This window comes from Indicator indicator, chromosome 4, assembly GCF_027791375.1.
Source record: "Indicator indicator isolate 239-I01 chromosome 4, UM_Iind_1.1, whole genome shotgun sequence".
Taxonomy (NCBI): Eukaryota; Metazoa; Chordata; class Aves; order Piciformes; family Indicatoridae; genus Indicator; species Indicator indicator.
In genome coordinates, this window is record NC_072013.1 from 37,675,152 (window position 1) to 37,701,403 (window position 26,252).

The 26,252-nt window shown below is 43.9% G+C and overlaps 1 protein-coding gene across 1 annotated transcript in view; it reads left to right on the forward strand.

Annotated features, from left to right (window-relative positions):
• FMN1 (formin 1) overlaps nt 1-26,252 on the forward strand; it is a 167,624-nt gene that overhangs the window by 116,292 nt on the left and 25,080 nt on the right. The window contains exon 13 of the mRNA XM_054400699.1: nt 6,729-6,821. Coding sequence (XP_054256674.1) covers nt 6,729-6,821 — 93 coding nt within the window. The remainder of the gene's footprint in view (nt 1-6,728; nt 6,822-26,252) is intronic.

Consider the following 26,252-nt stretch of genomic DNA (forward strand, 5'->3'; position numbering starts at 1 on the left):
GAGGTTTCTTACAGTAACAGAGAACTTGCATCTGTCAGAACTCAGTAATGCTCCAACAGGTTGTTTATTTTCTCAGATGATTGTTTTGGAATGAGATGCTGAGTGTACATGCAGTGTGCTAGCTGTCAGAATTCCTTCAGATCTCTCAGCATTCCTTCAGATTCTTCAGATTTTCAGAATTTTTATTTTATTTTATTTTTTAATTTTCTTTTTATTATTTTTTAATTTAATTTTATTTTATTTCATCTCTCCATCTCTGCTTTGGATGCAGCCCATGCTGCCCTTGGCCTTCTGTGCTGCAAGCTCACAGTGCCTGCCCCTGTCCAGCTTCTCATCCACCAGCACCCACAAGTCCTTTTCTGCAGGTCTGCTCTGAGCCTCATCATTCCCCAGCCTGGACTGATACCTAGGATTGCCTCACACACCATAGCATTTTTAGCAAAGACAAAAATCAGAGAAACAGATGGAACAGAATTTTTCATCTTTGGGAGTTTTTTTATATATAATTTTTGACATGATTTGGTGATTTTAGGTTTTGGGGGGTTATTTTTTGAACAATATATTCCAAGTAAATTTTTGAGTAAACAAACTACCAGAACTTATGAAACTCAATTAATATTAGGTACAAGAAACCTTTATAAGATGTTATGTAGGATTGAGTCAGGTCATGGAATTGTGTGGTAGCCTTTCACCAGCATTACAAATCCAGGATGACAAAGAATCTGTGGATTGTGTCTGCCATTTTCATCAAAACCTTTGATTTAGCCCTGCCAGGATTTTTTTTTCCTCTTCCAGGTGTGTCTTTCTTTGTGTTTGATTTGTGATTCCTTTAAATATACTTCCACCACTGGCACAGGTTGCCCAGGGAAGTGGTGGAAACCTCATCCCTGGAGGTTTTTGCAGCCAGGTTGGATGTGGCTGTGAGCAACCTGCTGTAGTGTGAGGTGTCCCTGCCCATGGCAGGGGGATTGGAACTGGATGAGCCTTGAGGTCCCTTCCAACCCTGACAATTCTGTGATTCTTTGCCATATCTATCCCCAGGCAAATCTGAGGATGTTCCAAAGTCCTTCAGCCTAAAAGGTTTGTGGTCCCAGCTATCATTTTCAGCCTAAAAGAGGCATCTGGTTTGTGGTCCCAGACATCATTTTCTTCTAGGAATTGGGCAAGGAATCATTATTTTGCATGGGACATTTCATTCTTGAAGAGACAGCTGAGATCAGAGAGTTTTCAGCAAGAATACAACACCTTTGAGAGTGCAGTTGCAGATGGAGTTCAGGACTGCCTCCAGCCAGGGGCTCTATACCTGTGTCTTATTTTTAACATTAGAAAGTAGATAAATTCAAGTCTCAATCAAATACTTCAGTGCAGTGGACTTTAAACAGAAGTAGTTAACCTTAAGTTGCCCACATGTGTGTGTTTGTTTGTTTGTACACCAAAAGTATTGGGGTTTGGGTGAAGTGGGAGCTAAATCCAGAGTCAGTTAAAGGAGGATTAAGCAGCCTAGGGCAGATGTTTTGCCTTTATTCTTAACAGATTTGCATTTCATCAGCCTTGTCCTTGGATTCCTTTAGCTCCAAGCTTCAAACATTCTCAGAGCCCTTCAGCCTCTTCTGGCAGTTATCTGAAAGAACTCTGGGAAGTAAACTGATAGATTTTTTGTTTCAGATAGCTATCATCTAGATAAATAGCAGCAGCAGAGAGAAGCAGCCAAAGGTCTCTTTTTAAGGCTTTCTGATAATGTAAATTCTGAGAGCCTGCCAGCATTTATATCACTTCTTTTGTCTCTTCCAGTTTCATTGTTTCAAGATGACTTCAGCAATCCAAACTGGTGTCTCATCTCATCATCTCATATCTAGACTAGTAGAATTTTCAGCAGCACCTCTGATTCCCATATTCTGTGTCATCTCCCTCTCTTGCTCTTCTCTCTTGTGCTTTCATATTGTGCTTCCTCTCCCCTAATGCCAAACAGTGATCTTCTTCTTAAGTATTCCCTAACAAATCAACTTACTCTCTACACAACAGTGCTGCTGCTTCTCCATATTGGCCAAGGGTTCAGTTTTATTGGAGGGATTGTATGTGTGCTATCTTCTTAATTCAGAAACATTCTGTTTGGAAGAGACCCTCAGCATCACCAAGTCCAACCCACAACCCTACTCTACAAGGCTCACCCCTAAACCAGAGCCCCAAGCACCACAGCCAAACCACCTTGAAACACAGCCAGGCTTGGGAACTCCACCACCTCCCTGGGCAGCACATTCCAATCCCTGACCACTCTTGATGGGAAAAATGTTTCCCACTTTCCAGTCTAAACCTGCCCAGTGACAGCTTAAGGCCATTCATTCCCTCTTGTTCTTGCCTCTTCACAACCTCCTTTCAGGTAGTTGCAGAGAGCAATGAGGTCTGCCCTCAGCCTCCTCTTTTCCAAACTTATTGCACTCTACAACTCCCTGAAAGGAGGTTGGAGTGAGGCTGAGGTTGGTCTCTGCTCCCAAGGAACCAGTGATAGGATGAGAGGAATGGGTTGGGGTTGTGCAGGGGAAGTTTAGGTTAGACATGGAGAGAGTGGTAAGGGGTTGGAAGAGGCTGCCCAGGGAGGTGGTGGAGTCACCATCCTTGGAGGTGTTCAAGAAGCTGCAGATGTGGTGCTTCAGGACATGGTTTAGTGGCCATGGCAGTTGGGTTATGTTTGGGCTTGATGATCTTAAGGGTTGTTTTTTCCCCAGCCTTAGTGATTCTGTAGTTCCGTGATTCTGTGATACTGCATTTTCATAGACATCTGCTTCTGAATGGATGTATAGAAATGTATTTATGTTAGGTAGTTATAAAATAATTACTGGTTTGCAGGCTTTGCAGGCTTTGCAGCCTTCCACGTGCATTTTATAGTGACTGTGTGCATTTTATGGTGACTGTGTAGCTCAATGCTTGGACATCATTTGTGTGCTAATACCTGTGCCCTTTTCTCACTTTATAGAAAACAAGTTCTCAGTATTGCCTTCTACAGTTTTCTAGAAATTTCTTTAAAAACAAAGCAAAACCACAAACCTGTAGCTACTTCCAGCCCGAAACTTAATACTTTCTCAGTTATTTTGCTGGATTCCACCCCCACCCCACACCCCCTCCCCTGCTTACAGCTCTACTGTGTCTGCCTTATTCCCAAACAAAGTGTTACAATTTGCTGGAATAGCTGCAGAAATCCTCTCATTCCCCAAATACAATTGTTAAGTGCACATAAATTTGATTCAGTGCATGACAGTCATGGAAAGTTCAAATTTTTAATGGTAAGAGGCTTGTATCACAAGCAAATAATCTTTGGAAGTTGTGTAAACTTCCCTGGTTTCTCACTTGTTTTGCTCAAGCTGATTTATTAAACCCACGTCACTGAGCAGCTAATCAAAGCCTCTCTTCCCCAATCTGTTGTGTTTAAACTCACACTCCCTTCTACTTGCTATCTGTCATCCAAACAAACACCCATTAGGCTCTGCTCTTGACCTTGCAGAGGTCTTCATTAGCTCTGCTCTGAAGTTTCAGAGCTCTCTCTTTGCTGCAGGTTGCAAGACTGGAGATTAAAGACAAGCTGAGGCCTATAGCTCAGCCCATTTCGCCTAAGTTCTGGAGGTCCTTAATAATCATAGAATCATGGAATGGTTTGGGTTGGAAGGGACCTTAAAGATCATCTAGTACCAACCCCCCTGCCATGGACAGGGACACCTCACGCTAGCCCAGCTTGCTCAAGGCCCTGCCCAACCAATAGCATAGGAAAATCTCAGGAACTCAAAGGCACTAAGAAGTGGTTCTAATACTCAGTCTAACCAACAAATAAAGATGGGGAAGGAGCTGTACCTCTAACCAGCACCTCATTTGTAGCAGGCCCTGACACACTAAGCAGTTCAAGGCTTCATTTGACTCATGTGGTTTGAGTTTTTTTGCAGCAACATGTATTGCATACACTAACATTTAAATGCAACCAAGTAGGGACCAAAACAGCCTCTCCCCACATGGCACAGAGCTGAAGGGGGCTACAGGAAAGCTGGGGAGGGACTTTTTGAGGTTTTCAAAGAGTGATAGGACTTAGGGGAATGTATTCAAGCTAGAGGAGGGCAGATTTAGATTAGACCTTAGGAGGAAGTTCTTTCCCCTGAGGGTGGTGAGAGACTGGCACAGGTTGCCCAGGGAGGTGGTGGTTTTTGCAGCCAGGCTGGATGTGGCTGTGAGCAACCTGCTGTAGTGTGAGGTGTCCCTGCCCATGGCAGGGGGGTTGGAACTGGATGAGCCTTGAGGTCCCTTCCAATCCTGACAGTTCTGTGATTGTGTGACATGAATTCAGCATGGCTTCTAAAAGCCTCTTTCCTCTATACACTTCTGACAGCCTATGTAAAGCATCTATTACTACACCTACTTTAGAGGGAGTATTAGTTTGCAAGCAAGTCCTCAGTTTTTGAAAAGCAGTATTATAAATGTCACAAGCTCACAGGATGTTAGAGGTTGGAAAGGACCTCTGAAGATCATCGAGTCCAATCCCCCTGCCATAGCAGGAGCAGAGAATCCAGCACAGGTCACACAGGAACACATCCAGATGGGGCTGGAAAGGCTCCAGAGAAGGAGACTCCACAACCTCTCTGGGCAGCCTGTTCCAGTGCTCTGGCACCCTCCCAGTCAAGAAGTTCCTCCTCATGTTGAGGTGGAACCTCCTGTGCTGCGGTTTCTATCCGTTGCCCCTTGTCCTATCCCAGGGTGCAACTGAGTAGAGCCTGTCCCTGTCCCTTCCTTCCTGATCCCCAGCCCTCAGCTATTGATAGACATTGATCAGATCCCTCTCAGTCTTCTCTTCACCAGACTGCACAGCCCCAGGGCTCTCAGCCTCTCCTCCCCAGGCACTGCTCCAGTCCCTTCAGCATCCTTGCAGCCCTCCCTTGGACTCTCTCCAGCAGATCCCTGTCCCTCCTGAACTGGAGAGCCCAGAACTGGATGCAGTATTCCAGGTGAGGCCTCAGCAGGGCAGAGCAGAAGGGACTCTTGTCCCTGCACATGACATTTTAATTACAAGCTCTCAACTTCTGTTGCCACAGGGCTTTATTCATTTCTACTGCAACAAATTGATTTACATAACAATGTTAGCAATATTGGTGTTAATTTGTGTCATGCAGGCAAACTGAACCTCGTAGATCTAACTGGAAAATAAATTTCCATCTGAATTTAGCTGCTTGGGAATGGAAGAGTTGTGTAAAAAAAAATAATCTTACAGTAGTTCATAAATTCAGTTGCTGAATCGAAAGTGTTTGCATATTGGTTTCTAACAGTCTCGTTTCATCTTTAATGTGGGATGCTGGAGCTGGTGAACTTTATGAGAAGTTTTAGGAATGGCAAAATTGGTTGGCAAATGACCTGGAGTTCGCAGAAGTTGGCATAGCATCAGATCTTAAACTAACAGATAGATTAAATTGTAAACAAATTGTTAGCTTGTTACAGACTTCTACTATTTCACATCATGGCCTGGAATTTGAATGCTTAAGTAAAGCTGAATTCCTGCATCTGTGTTCAGAAAAATCATTGAGTAGAGGATGTCTGGCACTGATTGATTAAAATCAGTCCAGATCCAGGGCAGAAACCAGGTGTAGAGCTTTCAGTATGATCTAGAATGTGTCTGAGGCAGGCTGTGTGAGTGGCAAGTCTCAGCACACAGCACAAAGTCATTGCTGAAGACAAATTCCACTCTTTAAACATGTACAGGATTCTCTTGGTGTGTTGGACTGCTGTTGCTGGGGGTTGTGGTGGTGTGATTGCTGGATTCTGTATTTGCCCAGGGAGCTGGTTGGGGCCCCATCCCTGGAGTTATTCAAGGTGAGGCTCCACAGGGCTCTGAGCAACCTGATCTAGTGGAGGATGTCCCTGCTGACTGCAGGGGGTTTGGACTGGATGACCTTAGGAGGCCCCTTCCAACCCAACCCATTCTGTGATTCTGTGATTCTATGACTCTATGATTAGCATAGCCAGCAGGGCAAGGAAGGTGATTCTCCCCCTCTGCTCCACTCTGCTGAGACCACACCTGGAGCTCTGGGTCCAGTTCTGGAGCCTCTGTTCCAGGAAGGATCTGGAGGTGTGGAAGGTGTCCAGAGAAGGGCCACAAGGATGAGCAGAGGGCTGGAGCTGCTCTGCTCTGGAGACAGACTGAGAGAGTTGGGGTTGTGCAGTCTGGAGATGGGAAGGCTCTGAGGAGACCTCCTTGTGGCCTTCCAGTATCTGAAGGGGGCTCCAAGAAAGCTGGGGAGGGACTTTTGAGGGTGTCAGGGAGTGATAGGGCTGGGGGGGATGGAGCAAAACTAGAAGTGGGGAGATTCAGATTGGATGTTAGGAAGAAGTTGTTCCCCATGAGGGTGGTGAGAGACTGGCACAGGTTGCCCAGGGAGGTGGTGGAAGCCTCATCCCTGGAGGTTTTTGCAGCCAGGCTGGATGTGGCTGTGAGCAACCTGCTGTAGTGTGAGGTGTCCCTGCCCATGGCAGGGGGGTTGGGTCTGGATGAGCCTTGAGGTCCCTTCCAACCCTGACAGTTCTGTGATTCTATGATTCTAAGTTTCTGTGATTCTGTGACTGGTTCTGTGAGTCTACTGCTTCTGTTTCCAACTCCTCTAAAGGCAATCTTGGTGACTAAGTACAATGTAGGCTCTTCCACTGTTGAGATCTACTTCTGCTAGATGAATTGTGCCACAAATGTCTCTCAACTTCTTTTGCAGCCTCTGAAAAGCAGATGAAGTTAGTTTGCAGAGAGTCTTCTGAAGAGCATCTGCAGCCTTTCAAGGGGAAATTAGAAGATTTCTTCCACAAAGGTAATCACTTCTGGGGGAAAAAACCCCACATTATTATTATTGTTGTTGTTGGTTTTATTTTTTATTATTTATTATGATTACTTACTATTATTACGGTTACTATTGGTTTTCACAAACTGCTACCTGTTGGCTCTGAACATTTTTGCTCTTTGTTATGGATTGTGTTTCTAATGTGCCTAATGTATGTTAAGAACAATGATTACACAGATCTTGGTTGTCACTTGCCAGAAGTAATTATTGCCTTGATCTCATCCATTTCCTCTGTGTTGTTTTCCCATTTCTCCTGTACCATTATTTGTAGGCAGAAGGAGGTTTTCATCATAGACTAAATTGATCACAGGGAATGGAAAGCTTGAAGTTTATAAAAGACTAGGATGAAAAATGCTCTTCTAGAGATAGCCCTGATGTATACCTGGAGCCTTGGCAGCTTTTATCAGTAGTATGGGTTTAGGAACAGACTCATTCAGCTTTGAAGAAGTGGTTGAGGCCCATCCCTGGAGATTCTCTTTTGTCTTGTGCAAGACAGGCATAAGGAGGTGAGTGGCCAGACTAGAGGAGTGAGATCCAAGGTACAATTTCATCAGTGTAAATGGAGGTTCCTGTTGCTGAAAAGAACAGTCCTGCTCTCACCTCTTGCCCAGGTGATGTCTTCCCAATCACCACCTTCTGCCAGCACCACTGGCTCTGGAGCTGTGCAGAGCAGATCATGGAAGTCTCTGTCCCTCCAGAACACTTCTGTTCTCTTTCCAACTTGTTCCATTGGAAATTTCCACTTAGGTCTTAACACTAACATCAAGATTGAGGTAGGACAGTATATTTCTCTGGCTGTAAGAGCCTGTAAGGGGGACCTCAGAGCTGCCTTCCAAGAGCTTCATGAAGGGATCCTGCAGGAAGGCTGCAGAGGGACTTCTCATCAGGGTGTCTAGAGACAGGCCAAGGGGGAGTGGGTTAAAGCTGAGGCAGAGCAGGGTTAGAGTGGAGCTGAGGAAGAAGTTCTTCAGTAGGAGGGTGCTGAGACTCTGGCACAGGCTGCCCAGGGAGGCTGTGGCTGCCTCCTGCCCGGGGGTGTTGAAGGCCAGGCTGGATGAGGCCTTGAGCAGCTGAGTCTAGTTGAGAGGTGTCCCTGGGCATGGTGGGGAGGTTGGAGCAGATGAGCTCTGAGGTCCCTTCCAACCTGAGCCATTCTAGGATTCTATGATTCTATGAAATGCTGTTAAAAATACTAACTCATGTGTGAAATTAAAACTAATAGCTTCATCTCCCCTAAATTTATATTCCTAGTATCAGAACAATATTTGATCTATATGGATTCAAACGGAGTTTGAATAGCTGAGTGAGAACAATGTTTGGATATTTCTTATAAAAAAATAATAAGAGTAATATTTGGATATTTAATATTAAAAAAATTAAGTGAGAGTAACATGGGTATTTAATATTAAATAAATTAAGAGCAATGTCTGGATATTTGGATATTTAAAATATTAAGTGACAGCAATATTTGGATATTTAATTTTTTTTAAAAGTAAGAGTAATATTTGGATATTTAATATTAACAAATTGAGTAAGAGTAATATTTGGATATCTAATACTAAAAAAACTAAGAGTAATATTTGGTTATTTAACATTAAAAAAACTAAGTAAAAGTAATATATGGATATTTAATATTCATCAAATTAAGTAAGAGGGTTCTCCTTCAGCCACCTGACTGATTTGAGTCTTTTTCCTTGGTTGGTGGTACTTTCTGTGATATTAGAGTGGAAATCTATAAAATCCTACCCCAATTATATTTAAAAATAACACAGAAATCCGTCTTGGTTTATGGCAGTAGAACAGGCATTGGACAACCGTTGAGCTCAGAGGTTCACGTTAGAGAAGTGTCTGCAGACTGCTGCAGCAGGGCTGGGGAAGTTCAGCTGCCCCTCTGCTCTGCCCTGCTGAGACCACAGCTGCAATCCTGTGTCCAGTTTGGGGCTCCCCAGTTCAAGAGAGACAGAGACCTGCTGGAGAGAGTCCAAGGGAGAGCCAGGAGGATGCTTAGGGGACTTGAGCATCTCCCCTGTGAAGAGAGACTGAGAGCCCTGGGGCTGTTTGGTCTGGAGAAGAGAAGGCTGAGAGGGATCTGATCAATGTCTATCAATAGCTGAGGGGTGGGGGTCAAGGGGGGGGGGGCAGGCTCTTTGGGGTGCTGCACAGGAATAAGCCAAGGAACAATGGAGACAAACTTGAATGTAGAAAGTTTCAGCTCAACATGAGGATAAACTTCTTTGCAGTGAGGGTGGTGGAGCCCTGGAGCAGGCTGCTCAGAGAGGTTGTGGAGTCTCCTTCTCTGGAGACTTTCTGGATGCATTCCTCTGTGACCTGCCCTGGGTGCTGCTGCTCTGGCAGGGGGCTTGGACTGGATGATCTCTGGAGGTCCCTTCCAACCCCTAATGTTCTGTGACACTGTGAACTGTGTCTCTGAAATGAGGAGTTCACTGATAGTGCTGAGCATCCTTAAGCATCTGCTTTCCATTTTGTTTGTTTAAAAAAAATAAAAAAAAAGAAATATTTGTGGCTGGCTTAAGCAAATGTAAAGGGGGAAAAAAAAAAAGAAAATAAGATTGTCTATTATCTTCCTGCCAGCTCACAGCAAGTAGCCAAAGCTCAGCTGCTTCTCTGAAACTTCTGGTTGGAAAATAGGTTTGAGTCTCATAGATATGAAGGGGTTTTTCTCACACACCATTTCCCATCCTTTTTAGTCAATGTGAAGTTGGACATACCGTAAGGAAAAAAAAAAAAAAACACCAAAACCCAAACCAAACCCAAACCACACAACATAGTGATTTGCTTAAGCTGAACTGTTTAGGTTTCCTAATTACAATTAATACCAGTTAAAGCTGATACATGCTGTGTTGTAGCAAGAAACACTGAGAGTGTTATGGAGACTGACATTCTGAAATGCTGGAGGGGATAAACTGTACTCCTGCTGATGTCAGTGCTGCTTTCTGTAACTCAGCCTAACGTAGCCTGCTGCCTTCCACAGGCAGGGAGGTGCCAGAGCCTTGAGGTTCTCTTCCCAGTTTAGCTCCCTGCCATGTGCTGCTGGAATAGTTGGGCTTAAGCTCTTCTCAGAAAGTATTTCACTCCTCTGGGAGGCAGAATGTTAAATGGTGATGCTTGCTGGGTTGCTTCTTTGGAGTGAAAGATAATCTTTGTCAAGTGCTTTCTGATTCCCACATCTAGGACATCATCAGTAAACTCAATGCCTCATTAGCTTTTCTTTTTTTTTTTTTTTTCTTTTTGCAAAGGGGTTAATTATTCTCAAGGGGGAAATAATCTTTTAGTAGATTAAGGAAACCTAACTGTGGCCTTCCAGTATCTGAAGGGGGTCTACGAGAAAGCTGGGGAGAGACTTTTTAGAGTGTCTGGTAGTGATAGGACTGGGGGGGGTGGAAACAAAATAGAAATGGGGAGATTCAGATTGGATGTCAGGAAGAAGTTGTTCCCCATGAGGGTGGTGAGACGCTGGCACAGGTTGCCCAGGGAGGTGGTGGAAGCCTCATCCCTGGAGGTTTTTGCAGCCAGGCTGGATGTGGCTGTGAGCAACCTGCTGTAGTGTGAGGTGTCCCTGCCCATGGCAGGGGGGTTGGAACTGGATGAGCCTTGAGGTCCCTTCCAACCCTGACAATTCTATGATTCTGTGATTCTATGTTGTGTGCAATCAATTATATTGGTTTTACTATAATGTGGAGCTTGAAAATGACTATGAATGAATATCTACTTCCTGTACTTGGGGTTGGAGTTACTGTGTGGGTTTGTTTTCAAGACTGCATTCATAATATTTTCCATTTAAATTGCCATGATATGCAATAAGAGCTTTGAAATAATGAAATTAACAGTTTGGAGGGCTCATTAATTTATTAAATTCTTGTCTAGAGTTCCTTAGAAGGAAACTTCTCCTTTGATACAAAGCTGTCTCACAAAAATATCAGAACAGTTAGATGAATATAAGAAAGATGCAAAGTAGCCTCTTTAAAAAAAGAGGGGGGGGGTAGCAAAGAATTTGGTGACTGCAACTATGAAGCCCACTAGAAGAGATGCAGGCCAGTAGGCATTGGTAGTAGTTTTTCATGGCATTCTTTATTCTCCTTGTGCATTCTATCAAGAAAGAGCCAAGGAAGTAAATCACAGTCCCATAGTACCTTAGAGGTTGGAAGGGACCTTCAGAGATCATCCAGTCCAATCTCCCTGCCAGAGCAGCATCACCCAGGGGAGTCTGCACAGGAATGTGTCCAGGTGGATTTGGAAAGTCTCCAGAGAAGGAGATTCTACAACCTCTCTGGGCAGCCTGCTCCAGGGCTCTGGCACCCTGTCAAAAACATAACAGAAATCACAGAATCACAGAATGTTAGAGGTTGGAAGGGACCTCCAGAGATCATGCAGTCCAACCCCCCTCAGCTATTGATAGACATTGATCAGATCCCCTCTCAGCCTTCTCTTCTCCAGACTAAACAGCCCCAGGGCTCTCAGGCTCTGTTCAGGGGAGATGCTCAAGTCCCCTAAGCATCCTCCTGGCTCTCTGTTGGGACTCTCTCCAGCAGGTCTCTGTCTCTCTTGAACTGGGGAGCCCCAAACTGGACACAGGATTGCAGCTGTGGTCTCAGCAGGGCAGAGTAGAGGAGGAGCAGAACCTCCCTAGCCCTGCTGGACACACTCTACTTGATGCCCCCCCCAGGATCCCATTGACTCTCTTGGCCACAAGGGCACTTGCTGTCCACCAGGACTCCAAGGTTTTTCTCTGTGGAGCTGCTTTCCAGCAGGATGAGCTCTACTCTGTCCTGGTGCCTGCTGTTATTCCTGCCCAGCTGCAGGACCCTGCACTTGTCCTCATTGCCCTTCATGAGGTTTGCCTGCAGCCAGCTCTCAGCCTGTCCAGCTCTGGTTGGATGGCAGCACAGCCTGAGGGGTGTCAGCCACCTCCCACCCCCCAGTTTTGTATCATCAGGAACTTGCTGAGGGTACTCTGAATCCCCTCAGCTAGGTTGTTGATAAAGATGTTGAACAAAACTGCAGCCAGTCCTGATCCCTGGGGACTGACCTGCAGGAGCAGGCAGCAGCCTTAATAAATCTGATTTTTCATTGTGCTGCCTGGCTATTTCATGTAGCTTGTCCATCTTCAGAACAGAGATGCATGCAGGATCTTGCAAAAACTCTGATCCCAAATTTGCCTTCACTGGTTCCAGGTCAGAAAATGCATTAAAAAAACCCCTTTAGTCTGGGCTTGATTTTCTTCCCTGACATACTGGAATGTGCAAACCAAAGCCTTTGTGTTTCCTAGCAGAGCAGAGCTGACTCTGCCTTTCTCTCAGAATAAAGGATCTTGAGGATGATGAAAACTTTGCTGTTAAAGGAATTCATTTAGTTTACAGCAGAGCCTGGGGAGGGAGTCTTCTGATGTCAGGTTTGGAAAATCATTACTAGTGGACAGCAAAGCTCCCTGGGAAAGGCACATGGTGCACTCAAGTGTCCAAGCTGGCAAGCAAGATGGAGAGGGAGGCATTTGTCACACAGAGTGGATCTGCTGAGGCTAATCCCACAGTAATTGAAATTTCCCTGTGTTTAGAAGTCGAGCCTAGCACTTAGAAATTCATTAAATTAATTGCTTTGTTACAACTACTAAGTGTCTTCCACTGCATAAACCATCAGCACTCTGCATCCATGGGCTGCCCAAAGCAGGGCCATAGGGCAGGCTGTTGCCTGCAGTGTCATGTCAGCAGGCAGGGCACTTTTTCAGACAGGGATAGCAACCACATGGAGAGCATCAGTAAATCTGATTTTTACTGTTGAGTGATTTCTTCTTAATATTTGTAGCCAGGCTGCAGGTGCTGGGGCATGCATCCAGTCTGCTGTGCTCTTTAATGCATGTCTGGTGCAGAACAGGAGCTTGGATCCACACTTTCTCATGTGCCAGTTCAAATGCACCAAAGACTGTTGAGGTGGTACAGTGGGAAAGAAAATAAGAAGTGAATTCTGCCATTCCTGCCTGCTTTCTGCTTGGTAGTGCTCTTGTGGGGATTATACCAAGAACTGAGAAATGTCATGAAAAATCTACATTTAACAAGCCAGAAGCTGATGAAAACTGCTGCACTCCCTGACATAAGAATGTGGCAGAGGGGACCTCAGAGCTGCCTTCCAATGGCTGAAAGGATCCTCCAGGAAAATTGCTTTTTAGTTCTCTCAGTGAATCAGTACAAATACAGGAAAAGGTAGGGTGGCATTGGAATTTGTCTTCAAACTTCAGATTGTTGATGTGCTTCACATGTTTCTGGGATTTCTAGATCTACTGAGGGAGCTGGGGGTGTTCAGCCTGGAAAAGAGAAGACTCCAGGGAGACCTTAGAGCTGCTTTCCAATAGCTAAAGGGCTCCTGCAGGAAGGCTGCAGAGGGACTTCTCATCAGGGTGTCCAGAGACAGGCCAAGGGGGAATGGTTTGAAGCTGAGGCAGAGCAGGGTTAGAGTGGAGCTGAGGAAGAAGTTCTTCAGTAGGAGGGTGCTGAGACTCTGGCACAGGCTGCCCAGGGAGGTTATGATAGAAGCACCTGAGTTGGAAGGAGCCTCTAAAGGCCATCCAGTCCAACCCCCCTGCATCCTCCCCTAGCCAAGTTTTCCAGAGCCCTGTCCAGCCTCACCTTGAATATCTCCAGAGATGGAGCCTCAACCACCTCTTGGGCAACCTCCTGCAGTGCTCAACCATGCTCATTGTAAAGAACTTTTTCCTAGCGTCCAATCCAAATCTATTCTTCTCTAATTTCACCTGCCTGGGGGTGTTCAAAGTCAGGTTGGATGAGGCCTTAAGCAGTCAAGAACCTCCTCTAGACTTATTCCAACAGCTCCGTGTCCATCCTCTGCTGGGGACACCAGACCAGTGCTTGTTGCCATCTTAAATTTGTTTTCACACAAGTTTAGGTGTTTCCATTTTCTTCCTCCACATGAAACAACTTCTTCAAACAGCTTTCATGCAAGAAATCTCTGCACTTAACTTCCCTTTAAATCTTCTGTAGTATATTTCACCTTCAGTTTCTTGTTGATTATTTTCTACTTGTTCCTCCTGGGTATACAAATGTTGCATCTTAAGTGTTGCCCTTGTGCTATAGTTGCTTAGACATAGTGATTTGTTGTCTTCATCTAGGAGCACCTGGTGTACTAACTTAGGGTAAGCAACCTTCCTTTCTTAATTTACAGCCCAAATATATTTGGAGTGTAGGAGGATGAGAGAAGCATTTCATACCTTACAGCAGACAAAATCTTTCTCACTCAAAACTGCAGTCTATGAAACATGAAGCAGGATGCTCATTGTCCTTTGGTAGTAGTGAGGCCAAAATACTCCAAGGCCAAAATACACAGAAGGCCAAAATGCTCCAAGGCCCTACAATCAGTACTATCATCAGTGCCATTTTCACAACAGATCCTGCACTTGGGGCACAACAACCCCAAGCAATGCTGCAGGCTTGGGGCAGTGTGGCTGGAAAGCGGCTGGCAGAAAGGGACCTGGGGGTGCTGATGGCCAAGCAGCTGAAGAGGAGCCAGCAGTGTGCCCAGGTGGCCAAGAAAGCCAAAGGCATCCTGGGTGGGATCAGCAATGCTGTGTCCAGCAGGAGCAGGGAGGGGATTGTCCCCTGGGACTCAGCTCTGGGGAGGTCACACCTGGAGTGTTGTGTCCAGTTTGGGGCACCTCAGTCCAAGAGAGATGTGGAGGTGCTGGAGCCAGGGCAGAGGAGGGCAAGGAAGCTGGGAAGGGCATGGAGAAGAAACCTGATGAAGAGCAACTGAAGGAGCTGGGGATGGGTAGTGTGAAACAGAAGAGGCTGAGGGGAGACCTCATTGCTCTCTGCAACTACCTGAAAGGAGGTTGTGGAGAGGCTGCTGCTGGTCTCTTCTCACAGGTCATTAGTGATGGAACAAGAGGGAATGGCCTCAAGCTGTGACTGGGGAGGTTTAGACTAGACTTTAGGAAGAAGTTTTTCCCATCAAGAGTGGTCAGGGATTGGAATGTGCTGCCCAGGGAGGTGGTGGAGTCCCCAAGCCTGGCTGTGTTTCAAGGTGGTTTGGCTGTGGTGCTTGGGGCTCTGGTTTAGGGGTGAGCCTTGTAGAGTAGGGTTGTGGGTTGGACTTGGTGATGCTGAGGGTCTCTTCCAACCTGAATATTTCTGTGATTCTGTGATAATCATATTTCTGGTTCCTCTAGATCTGTTGACAGGTCATACCTTTACCTTTGTATCAGTTTTAATACAGTCAAAGATTAGGAAGAAATTTCTATTGCCACTTATGTCCTTTCCTAGCCTGACAACATGATAGTGTGCGTTTTATTCACAGCAGTTTGGTATCAGCCCTGTAAAATCCCAAAATACCAGAAAACCCTGAGAAATGCTTAAAATTCTTAACTGGTGGCTTTTCTCCTCCCTAAAAAAAAAAAAGATATGAAAAGGAGGAAAAAAAATAATAGTCCAACAAATAAACCAAAGTCACCTACTTGTCTTGGCACTGCTTATGGAATTATGCTACCTGTGTTTCTTTTGCTTTGTAAAGTTCTTCAGTGCTCTAGTGCTGAAGCAAGAAAATCAAGAATCATTTTTAAGGGCACTGAACTGTGGTAACAGCTGCCTTGAAAGATGTGGTCAGTGAACAACAGCCACAGAGGAGCTATAGCATTTATAAGGATCCTGCTCCTTTTTTGATCCTGCTCTGGCAGGGGGTTGGACCTGATGATCTCTTGAGGTCCCTTCCAACGTCTGATATACTGTGAGACTGTGATCCTACAGTTGTCTGATTTTCTTACCTGCAATTGTGAAGCTGCTCTTGTCAGGCAAAAAGCCTCCAAAAACCTCTCTGTAAAGATAGCCAATTCTGCAAGGCTCCAGGCTGCTGTAGATTCTCTCTCCAGTCTGCATATCAAATACTGAGTCTTCCTTTTGTGAGTAAAATGTATGAATATGAAGACTTTGGACTTCAAAGCTTTATTTTCTGTTCTGCTTATCATAACTCTTTTTTTTTTCCTTTTTTTTTTCCCTTCCCCTCCCTTCATTTGTTTTCACTGAGATGTTTTATTACCTCTGCCACACATGTGCAGTTCTCACATTAAACAGTGTGGGAGGATATTTATGCCCAGTGTCAAACATGAAAAATATGTCATACTTCCTTGCAGTGATAATGTTTGCTTAAAAAACTTTTTTATCCTTCCCAGCACTGACATTACAGAGCAGACAAAGTTTGTGTTTGGAGCTGGAACGCTGCTTGAGATGCCGGCAGCAGAACTACTTTCATCTTTCAAACTGTTTGTGACAGTCATAACTGTTTTCATCACTCAAAGAGCCTTAGTCTTTAAACAGATGAAAGAGTGATTTACATATGCTGGCATCAGCCTGGGAAGCACAGAACCTTACTGCTGTGGCACTCTTGAGATTGTGGAGTTAAGACAATAGCCTGGGTCCATTAGGACACCAAATAAGGTGTCCTGGAATGTGATTGCATCCATATGCCTCTAACTGAAGCAATATTGACAGTGAGCTGATTCAAAGAACAAGAATTTGCTCTGAAATGAGTGTTTCCTCCTACACTACCACAAGAATTACCAGCATCACAGTCCTGAAAATGGAGGGTAATTAAAACTATGACTTTTCAGGAAACTTATCAATTGATTATTTTGAAGGAGATATGCATCAAATTGCTGTCATCACTTCCACTGCATCATCTCTCTGGGGAGACCTAATAGCAGCCTGCCAGTACCTGAAGGGGGTACAAGAGGGATGGAGGCTGTTTGCAAAAGCCTGCAGGGACAGGACCAGGGACAATGGTTTGAAATGAGAGCAGAGCAGATTGAGATTGGATGTGAGGAACAAGTTCTGCACCAAGAGGCTGCTGCAACCCTGCAACAGGTTGCCCAGGGAGGTGGTTGGGGCTCCATCACTGGAGATATTCAAGGTGCTGCTCTGGACAACTTGATCTAGTTGAGGTTGTCCCTGTTTACTGCAGAGGGGGTCGGACTGGATGACCTTTGGAGGTCCCTTCCAACCCAGACCATTCTGTGATTCTATGACTTACAATCAAAATTGGAGGCTCACAGTCCGTTGGAATGTGTAATGTGAGTGTATTTTAGTAGGACTTGTAACTAAAAATGCAATGTCATCCTTAGAAGGCAAGGAAAGAACTCTTAGGGATGTGTCTCTAACAGTACCCCCAGCTGCTTTTCAATGTGATTGTCTTGTGCTGAACTCCTGTGGCTGCTGAAAAGTCACTGGAATTTCCTGATAGATAATTTCCTGATAGATAAGGTTCTCCTCTTAATAGCATCTGAGTAGCATAATGAATGTCAGTGTTGGTACTCTTCATTTAATACCAAGAAGTATGATGCATATGATAGTTGTGAAATCTACAACTGGGATTATTGATCCCTTGTGTAGAACCACTGTCAGCTCTCTGGAATCTAACATTGCTTTTAAATTCTCATTGAAACCTTTGTTTTCTGTTCAGTTCCTCTGCATTTCTTCCAGTGCCTGAGCCATAGGGTTCTAGAACAAAGGGTAAACTGAGCCACAGGTTGTATCAGAGAATCATAGAACAGCTTAGGCTGGAAGAGACCTTAGAGATCATCCAGTGCAACCTCCCTGCCATGGGCAGGGATGCCTCTCAACCACACCAGGTTACTAAAGGCCACATCCAGCCTGGCCTTCAACATCTCCACAATGTCTCTGGTCAATCCATTCAGAGCCTTGCCACCCTTGTAGTGAAGAATTTCTTCCTAGGATCCGATCTAAACCTATTTAAATCCATTTCCCCTTGTCCTCTGGTTGGACACTTGCTTCTTTCTAGTCACTCTGCAGCCTTCCTGTAATTGGCAGCTCTAAGGTCCTCCTGAAGGCTTCTCTTCTCCAGCTCCTCAGGCTATCATCATAGAAGAGGTGTTCCAGCACATGGATCATCTTTGTGGCCCCCATCTGGACTTGTTCCAACAGATCTGTGTTCCCCTTACGGTGTTGGTTTGTGTCAGGGATCCCCTTAGGCTATTCTTGTAGTCCAGCTGCTTTCTTCTTTCCAGGCAATCCCTGCATGATTTGCTGTTTACCTACTACTGGTGTCACTATTGTCTGCAGTGCAGTCAGCTCCCCTAGCAGGCAGTTTATCTGGATGTGCAGTGCTATTGACATTCTTGTCTTACCCTATTTGGGCTGATATTCAAAGTCACTGAACTAATACAATGTAAGCCCTTGTCAAAGCTTTCCTTGGCAGGAAATCAGAATGCTCCCTGATTCATGACTTTAGTTTATAAACATCCTGTGAGCAAGTGCTTACATATATGGAAGATATTACTTCCAAGGAAAGAGTGCAGTCAAGGGCTGGAAAGGATTGGGTAGAAGATATTAATGCACTTAATGAGAAGCTCTCCAAAGGCTTTACTACCTACCATGACTCTGGGCACTCTCACTTTGTTTGGAGACTGTAATTTCATACCACAGTCTTAGGATGAAGCTTGGAAATGTGCTTCAGTGCTACCATTATGCAGCAATGCAATGCTTAGGGGGCTGGAACACCTCTGCTGTGAGGACAGGCTGAGGGAGCTGGAGGTGTTCAGCCTGGAGAAGACTCCAGGCAGACCTAATAGCAGCCTGCTGGTACCTGAAGGGGCTACAAGAAGGCTGCAGAGGTTCTGTTCCCAATGGCCTGCAGGGACAGGACAAGGAACAATGATTTGAAATGAGAGCAGAGCAGATTGAGATTGGATGTGAGGAACAAGTTCTGCACCAGGAGGCTGCTGAGACAGATTGCCCAGGGAGGTGGTTGGGGCCCCAACCCTGGAGATATTCAAGGTGAGGCTGGACAAGGCTCTGAGCAACCTGGTCTAGAGCAGGATGTCCCTGCTGACTGCAGGGAGTTGGAGGGGATGACCTTTGAGGTCCCTTCCAACTGAGACCATTGTATGATTCTAACACAGAACCGTAACACAAACTCCTGCATTTATGGAGATGTCCACAATTTGAGTATGTTGATCATTTTTCTCTCTTACGTTTTCCTGTTCTAATGCTTTTGAACATGACTCATAAAAGGATGTTGCAAATTTCAGCAGGAAATTTGAGCTCTCTGGATTAAGTTCTGTTGTGGTATAAATTGTGTTTTCCTTTTTTAAGCAACATTAAGAGGTAAAGCCTGTAGGCCAGGCTTGAAATTGCCATTAGAGGGAAGCTTCTTTCTAAGAAAAAAAGAGGGTGAGCAGAATGTAGCAGGAGCATTTGTCCTGAGAGCAAAAACAATCAACAATCACAATGTTCACAGAGCAATTCTCTGAAATGTGGAGCTAGTTAAAAGACAAAGCATTAGGCTACTACTGGAGTCCCAAAATTGGACAGTGACAGAGTAAAACCAGGTGAATCATCCAGTGTTACAAGATTACAGCTGGGACAGAAGACAGGCTCTGCTCCCAGGCAGGTCTAGTGTGAGGTGTCCCTGCCCATGGCAGGGGGCTTGGAATTGGATGATCCTTGTGGTCCCTTCCAACCCTGACTGATTCTATAATTCTATGATTCTAACTTGTGACAGTACAAGAGGGCATGACCTGAAGCTGTGCCAGGGGAGGTTTGGGTTGGCTATTAGGAAGCAGCTCCTCACAGCAAGGCTGATCAGGCACTGGGATGGACTGCCCAGGGAGGTGCTGGAGTCACCCTCACTGGAGGTCTTTAAGGAAAGCTTGGATGTGGCACTTGGTGGCATGGTTGAGCTGATGTGGTGGTGTTGGGTCATAGGCTGGGCTGGATGATCTCAGAGGTCTTTTCCAGCCTCATTAATTCTGTGATTTTATGCTTGTTCTATGTGTTTATCACCAAGAGGACAAGCTCAGAGATCATCCATTCCTTGTACTCTAATGCATTTTGGTGTTTCCTGTAAAAACATTGATTGACATCGTCCTGACAAAATACTTCTTAAAGGTAGTATCCTGGGTTTTATTTCTGGCAAGAAGGAGGAATAATTGCAGGTCCAAATTTACCTCTTTTTGTACATTTTTGTTTCCAAATTCCAGTCAGCTCAAAGTAGTAATTAGGGAACTTTTCCTGCATAAGATCTGAGCTGGGGACAAACTTCCTGTTTTAAAACCAAGAATTAGATGCATGGATAGGATGAAATCATTTGACAAATAGTTGTGATTTTGTAGAGGAGTTGACTGCATTTGTGTTTGGGAGATTATTGAGGATTAGATTCATTTGTCACAAGCAGAACTATTTCTGTAGAATGCATTGTAGGATTTTTTTTCCCCTTTTGCTGTGTTCCTTAAATAAGTTCCTTAAATGAGTTAAATAAGTTAAATAAAATGACATTCTTTTTCATAAAGATATGTGTGATTCTCAAGCAGTATCATTTCTTTCTTACATATTTGTTCATTCTTGCTCAATTCCCCCTATTTAAATTCCATATTTCTCATGCTGAGTCTTAGGGTTTCATACTGAAAGAAGGAATCTTTACAAACAGGAAGGTTGTTGGTTAAAAATTCAGGGGGGTTTAGTCAAAGAATTTTTCTCTCTTGTATTAAGCACAATGATTTTTGTTTTCTTAAATAAGATATTTTAAGATGTTCTCCAAAAATTCAGTTTTGACTGAAGGCTAAAATACTGAACTTTATAAGAGGCTGAACGCTGTCAGGTTCAGTGATGTTAACAGACAAATGTGGAGAAGTTTCCTGTCTGCATTGTTATATCTGATGTGTAGTCTGATAAGAAATTGTAAAAGCAAGGAAGGTTTGGTGAGCTACAGACTTGGGGATGAGTGGTTGGAAAGCTGCACCATGGAGAGGAACCTCAGGGGTGCTGGCTGATAGTTGACTGACCATGAGCCAGCAGTGCCCAGGTGGCCAAGAAGGCCAAAGGCATCCTGGCTTGGGTTAGAACCAGGGTGGGCAGCAGGGACAGGAGGTGACCATCCCCCTGTGCTCAGCACTGGGGAGGGCACAGCTCGAGTGCTGTGTTCAGCTCTGGGCTCTCACTGCAGGAAGGACATTGAGGGGCTGGAGCCTGTCCAGAGCAGGGCAAGGAGGCTGGAGAAGGGCCTGGAGTCCCTGGGCTAGAGGAGGGGCTGAGGGAGCTGGGGGTGTTCAGGCTGGAGAAGAGGAGGCTGAGGGAGACCTCATTGCTCTCTACAGCTCCCTGAAGGGAGGTTGGAGTGAGGAGGGGACAGCCTCTGCTCCCTGGTGGCAAGGGACAGGAGCAGAGGAAATGGTTCCAAGCTGCACCAGGGGTTCAGGCTGGATCTCAGGAAATACTTGTTCACAGGGAGGGTTCTCAGCTATTGGAATGGTCTGCCCAGGGCAGTGCTGGAGTCACCATCCCTGGAGGTGTTCAAGTGTCTTGTGGAGCTGGAGCTTAGGGACATGGTTTGGGACAGACCCTAAACTGGGTTGAAGGTTGGAGGGCATGATCTTTGAGGTCCTTTCCAACCAGACATATTCTGCGATTTCTCAGTTCTGGATGCTAAAAACAGTATTAATGGCCAATATCTACTGTAATATTTTACCTTACTTTTAAAAGTGAATATCTAATATCGATACAATTTGATTTTCATTTTGTTTGATTTACCCTGAAGTGTGGGTAGCCAAGCATTTGAGAATCAGTTTGAAATTCTCCTCCCCATCCTGCCTATAGGGCTGAACAAGAGGAGGAAGCTGGCTGCCATGCTTCCCAGCAGCCCATTTTGAGAAGGACTCAATCCATTCTGAATGATGCAGATTTTTCTGTCTGTGCTTTTATTTTTTTTATTGACAGTTCTTTGTTTCTTAAAGAACCTCCATTGCCTTTTTTTTTGTTCTTTTTCCCTTTCATTGAAACAGAAAGGCAGCAAAGAAACAGATGTGTCCCATATAAAATATGTCATAAATCTTGTCTCACAAATTCTTTGCTCTGAACTTTCTGACAGAAACTGTCAAATACCCACTTTTAATTCTGGTATAAAATGTTCACTTTTGTGTCACGGCGCCAACCACCATATGCTGGAATAAAGTCAGCAACCAGCAATAAAAAAAAAATAAAAAAAAAAAAAAGGAAAAAAGAAAAGGCAACATAGGCACCTTTGAAAGAGTAGAAAGAGTACAAGCCATCAGCAGGCAGAAAGGTCCATATAAATCCACGGAGAATTAATTTCAGCTTTGCCACTATCCTGCTGTGCATTTACAACAAGGCTTTGCTCTCGACCACCAGAAGTGGCTTGCTTTGCAGGGGGAGCCTATCCTAATGAGGGGAAAGTGGAAGGAAAACAAAGCAGTGGCTTTTAACCCCCTCCCCATGCCCTGGATCACCTAGAGGAGCGTGTCCTAGTGTGTTCAAACGTGTGGGGCCACCGCTCCCCAGCACCTCTTGCTGTACTGGAGCTGATCATGCGAAACCAATCTGGGCTGAGCTCAATCAGCAGAAAGGGCTTCAGCTTCGTAAATCATTTGGGATCATTCCACCACTGCGGCTTTCCTCTCCCCTAAAAGTTTTCAGGCCACAAATCTCACAAGCTTTGCTCAAATTAGGTTAATGGTATTTGTATAGTTGTTCCCTCTTTACCCACCAGATTAGCTGCTGAGTCACCAGCAAATTCCTTTTTTTTTTTTTTTTTTTTTTTTGGGTTAAATCACAGATTGTTAGGGGTTGGAAGGGGACCTCCAGAGATCACCCAGTCCAACCCCCCCCTGCCAAAGCAGGAGCACCTTTGAGAAGACCTCCAGCTTCTTGTTGGCTTTAATAATCGTTTAACTGTTTACAGGTATTGGGTTTGCTATAAAAAACATGCTGATCCTTCAAGATTTTCCTTCTGCTTGCAAAAGAAGATCACAGTAACAGACAGTCTGGAGAGTCAGGTTTCCCAAACACGGCATTAAAGCAGGAAAACATAATAGAGAAAAATGATTAACATACTGAAATTGTGGACATCTCCATAAATGCAGGAGTTTGTGTTGTGGTTTTGTGTTAGAATCATAGAATGGTCTGGGTTGGAAGGGACCTCCAAAGGTCAACTTTGTTCTGCTTGAAAGGATTAAAACTAATTTTTCCCTTCCATAAACTGCATCCATACCTTTAGTCACCTCAGAGATTAATCTTGGAATTAGACCACAACCTTATAAAAGTTGATTAAGAAAAAAAAATCAGGATTTAGAATGTATTTCTATAGCATTAATAGGCTTTGTAAAAAATATATTTATTCTCTGGAACCACAAGTGTAGGAGAACAGGAGATCAGTGGCTTGGTTGGGTTTAAACAGAAGGCAGGTTCAAATAACTTGATTTGAATACATTGAACATTGCAATGCTAATTTTTGTTTGTAAGTAACAACTGCAGAGCACAAGAAAGTAAGACTAATGTGAGTCCTAATTTTAATGGAACAATTCCCTTTTTGTGCAGAAGCTAACCGAAAAAAAATAATACAAACCAGCATTAATTTAAAAATCTCCTGTGGAATAGAAGCATCATACCAGGAAACATACATTTTAAGAAATATGGGAATCAATAGAAATAAATAGATATGTAAAGAAATAGAAATATAGAATTAGAAATAGAAATAATGGAAATAGAAAGAAATAGAAGTAGAAAAATATAAATAGAAAGAAATAGAAATAGAAATAATAGAAAAATAGAAATAGAAAAAATGGAAATGGAAAGAAATAGAAGTAGATAAAAGTAGAAATAGAAGTAGAAATAGGAAAAAATAAAGCAATAGAAAGAAATAGAAGTAAAACTGGAAATAGAAATAGAAAGAAATAGAAGTAGAAATGGAAATAGAAATAGAAATAGGAATAGGAATAGAAATAGAAAGAAATAGAAATAGAAATAGAAATAGAAATAGAAATAGAAATAGAAATAGAAATAGAAATAGAAATAGAAATAGAAATAGAAATAGAAATAGAAATAGAAATAGAAGTAGAAATAGAAAGAAATAGAAATAAATTAAAAAAATAGAAGTAGAAATGGAAATAGAAATAGAAGTAGAAATAGAAAGAAGTAGAAATAGAAATAGGAATAGAAGTAGAAATATAAAGAAGTAGAAGTAGAAATGGGAATAGAAATAGGAATAGGAATAGAAATAGAAATAAATAGACGTAGAAATAGAAAGAAATAGAAAGAAATAAAGAATTAGAAATAAATAGAAGTAGGAATTGAAATAGAAATAGAAATTGAACTGGAAATAGAAAAAATAGAAATAGAAAGAAATAAAGAAATAGAAAGAAGTAGAAGTAGAAATAGAAGTAGATAGAAGTAGAAATAGATGTAGAAATAGAAAGAAATAGAAGCAGAAATAGAAAATAATAGAAGCAGAAATAGAAAATTCATATTTATTTCTAATGTTCTGGCAAAATGACCTGCAAGCCTTTTTCTGGCACATTTGTAGACAGCATTAGCACTGTTAAAAGCAAATGTAATTTCCTAGGGTTTTTATTAGCTGTGAGACTAAAGAAAACCTCTTTCCTGAATGTGTCGCTCGAGTGTCTTCTGCTGGTGGTGCTTGCCTCTGTGTGTGTACAAATGTCCACACTTTGGTATGGTTTGGGAACAGGGAAAGTGTGGAATCTTTGATAATCTTCACCAGTTTCTGCATGGAAAACATTAATTAATTAATTCATTAGCTTTTTGCCTAAGATACAGGTTGCTAACTGACATTCATGATGACTCGTGGGGAAAGTTTGTGAAGCAGCTTTCCAAGGCTGCACAGAGCCTCCTTGTGTGATAGAAACATTTGTGCATTGTGGCTTTCTTGGGTAAAAAACAACTTTTGTACCACTGCAAAGGAAAATAAAGTTGTAAGGGCTGCTTTGGGGAAGCCTGATTAAGACCTCATGGCAGCAAGTGTTCTGAAGATTGTTTTGAAAGGATTTGAGATGTCTGCAGCAGTATTTAAACCCTCTAAAAAAAAAAATCCAAACCCTCCGTGGCCAAATCCTATGTTAAAAAATGTGAGATTGGCTAATTTAGAGAAGAGGTAAATGGAACAAGGCTATTGTGATCACAGCACCTCTTCCCCTGATGGGAATTTGTAAGGCATTAGCCAGAGGTGAGCAAATGTGCCAGAGTTAGAGATCAGAAGATCTGAAGCTCCCAAAATCTCAATAAAAATATGTAGCTAAATAGACCAAAGTGATCCTGTTAGCCTTGCAGGGAGAGAAAGGCTGCATCCAAAGCAGCACTGCCAGCAGAGCCAGAGAGGTGATTCTGCCACTTTGCTCTGCTCTGGTCAGACCTCACTTCCAGTACTGTGTGCAGCTCTGGAGCCCTCAATATAGGAAGGACATGGACCTGATGGAGAGGGTCCAGAGGAGAGCCATGAAAAGGATCAGGGAGTTGGAGCAGCTCTGCTACAAGGACAGGCTGAGGGAGCTGTGGATGTTCGGCCTGGAGAAGAGAAGGCTCCAGGCAGACCTAAGAGCAGCCTGCCAGGACCTGAAGGGGCTACAGGAAGGCTGCAGAGGGACTGTTCCCAAAGGCCTGCAGGGACAGGACCAGGGACAATGGCTTCAGACTAGAGAAGGGCAGATTGAGATTGGATATCAGGAAGAAGTTCTTCACTATGAGAGTGGTAGAACAGGGAGGTGGTTGAGGCTCCTCCTCTGGAGATACTCAAGGTGAGACTCAATGAGGCCATGGACACTCTGATCTACTTGGAGATGTCCCTGCTGACTGCAGAGGGGTTGGACTGGATGACCTTGGGAGGTCCCTTCTGGCCTGGACCATTCTGTGATTCTGTGATGATTCTATGATCATGAACTCAGCCCTGAAGGAAACATTAATGAATCAATCTGGGATGAAACTTTCAATTACAGATCCATGCTAGACCAGCTTTCATTGATTCTACTGCTCCCAGAGCTTCTTGCTTAACTGATACCATCCATGAGTGTGGGATCAGTTCTTTGGGGGGGTTCTGCATTCTAGTGTACTGAGATAGAAAGCTGCATTGAACATACCATGAAACATTTGCATGTCCTTTCCAGGCTGTCTCTTGAATTCCATGAGTTTGTGAAGCCTGCCAATTAGAAGTTAGTGATTAGATAAAGTTAATCATAGAATCACAGAATGGCTTAGATTGGAAAGGACCTTAGAGATCATCTGCTTCAACCTTCCCACCATGCCCAGGGACACCTCTCAGCTAGACTCAGCTGCTCAAGGTCTCATCCAAACTGGCCTTGAACACCCCCAGGGAGGAGGCAGCCACAGCCTCCCTGGGCAGCCTGTGCCAGAGTCTCACCACCCTCATGGTCCCTTCCAACCTAAGCCATTCTGTGATTCTTGGACTTTCAGTAGATTGCTCATGATAGTTCTTGGCAGCTCAAAGACCTGCCCTGTGCTGGCAGGCACACCTCTCTGAACATGTTGGTTTCCATATTATTACTTACACTCCAGCAAGACTTGACTCCAGCATTTCTTCAGAATAAGTCTATTTGTAAGGTGG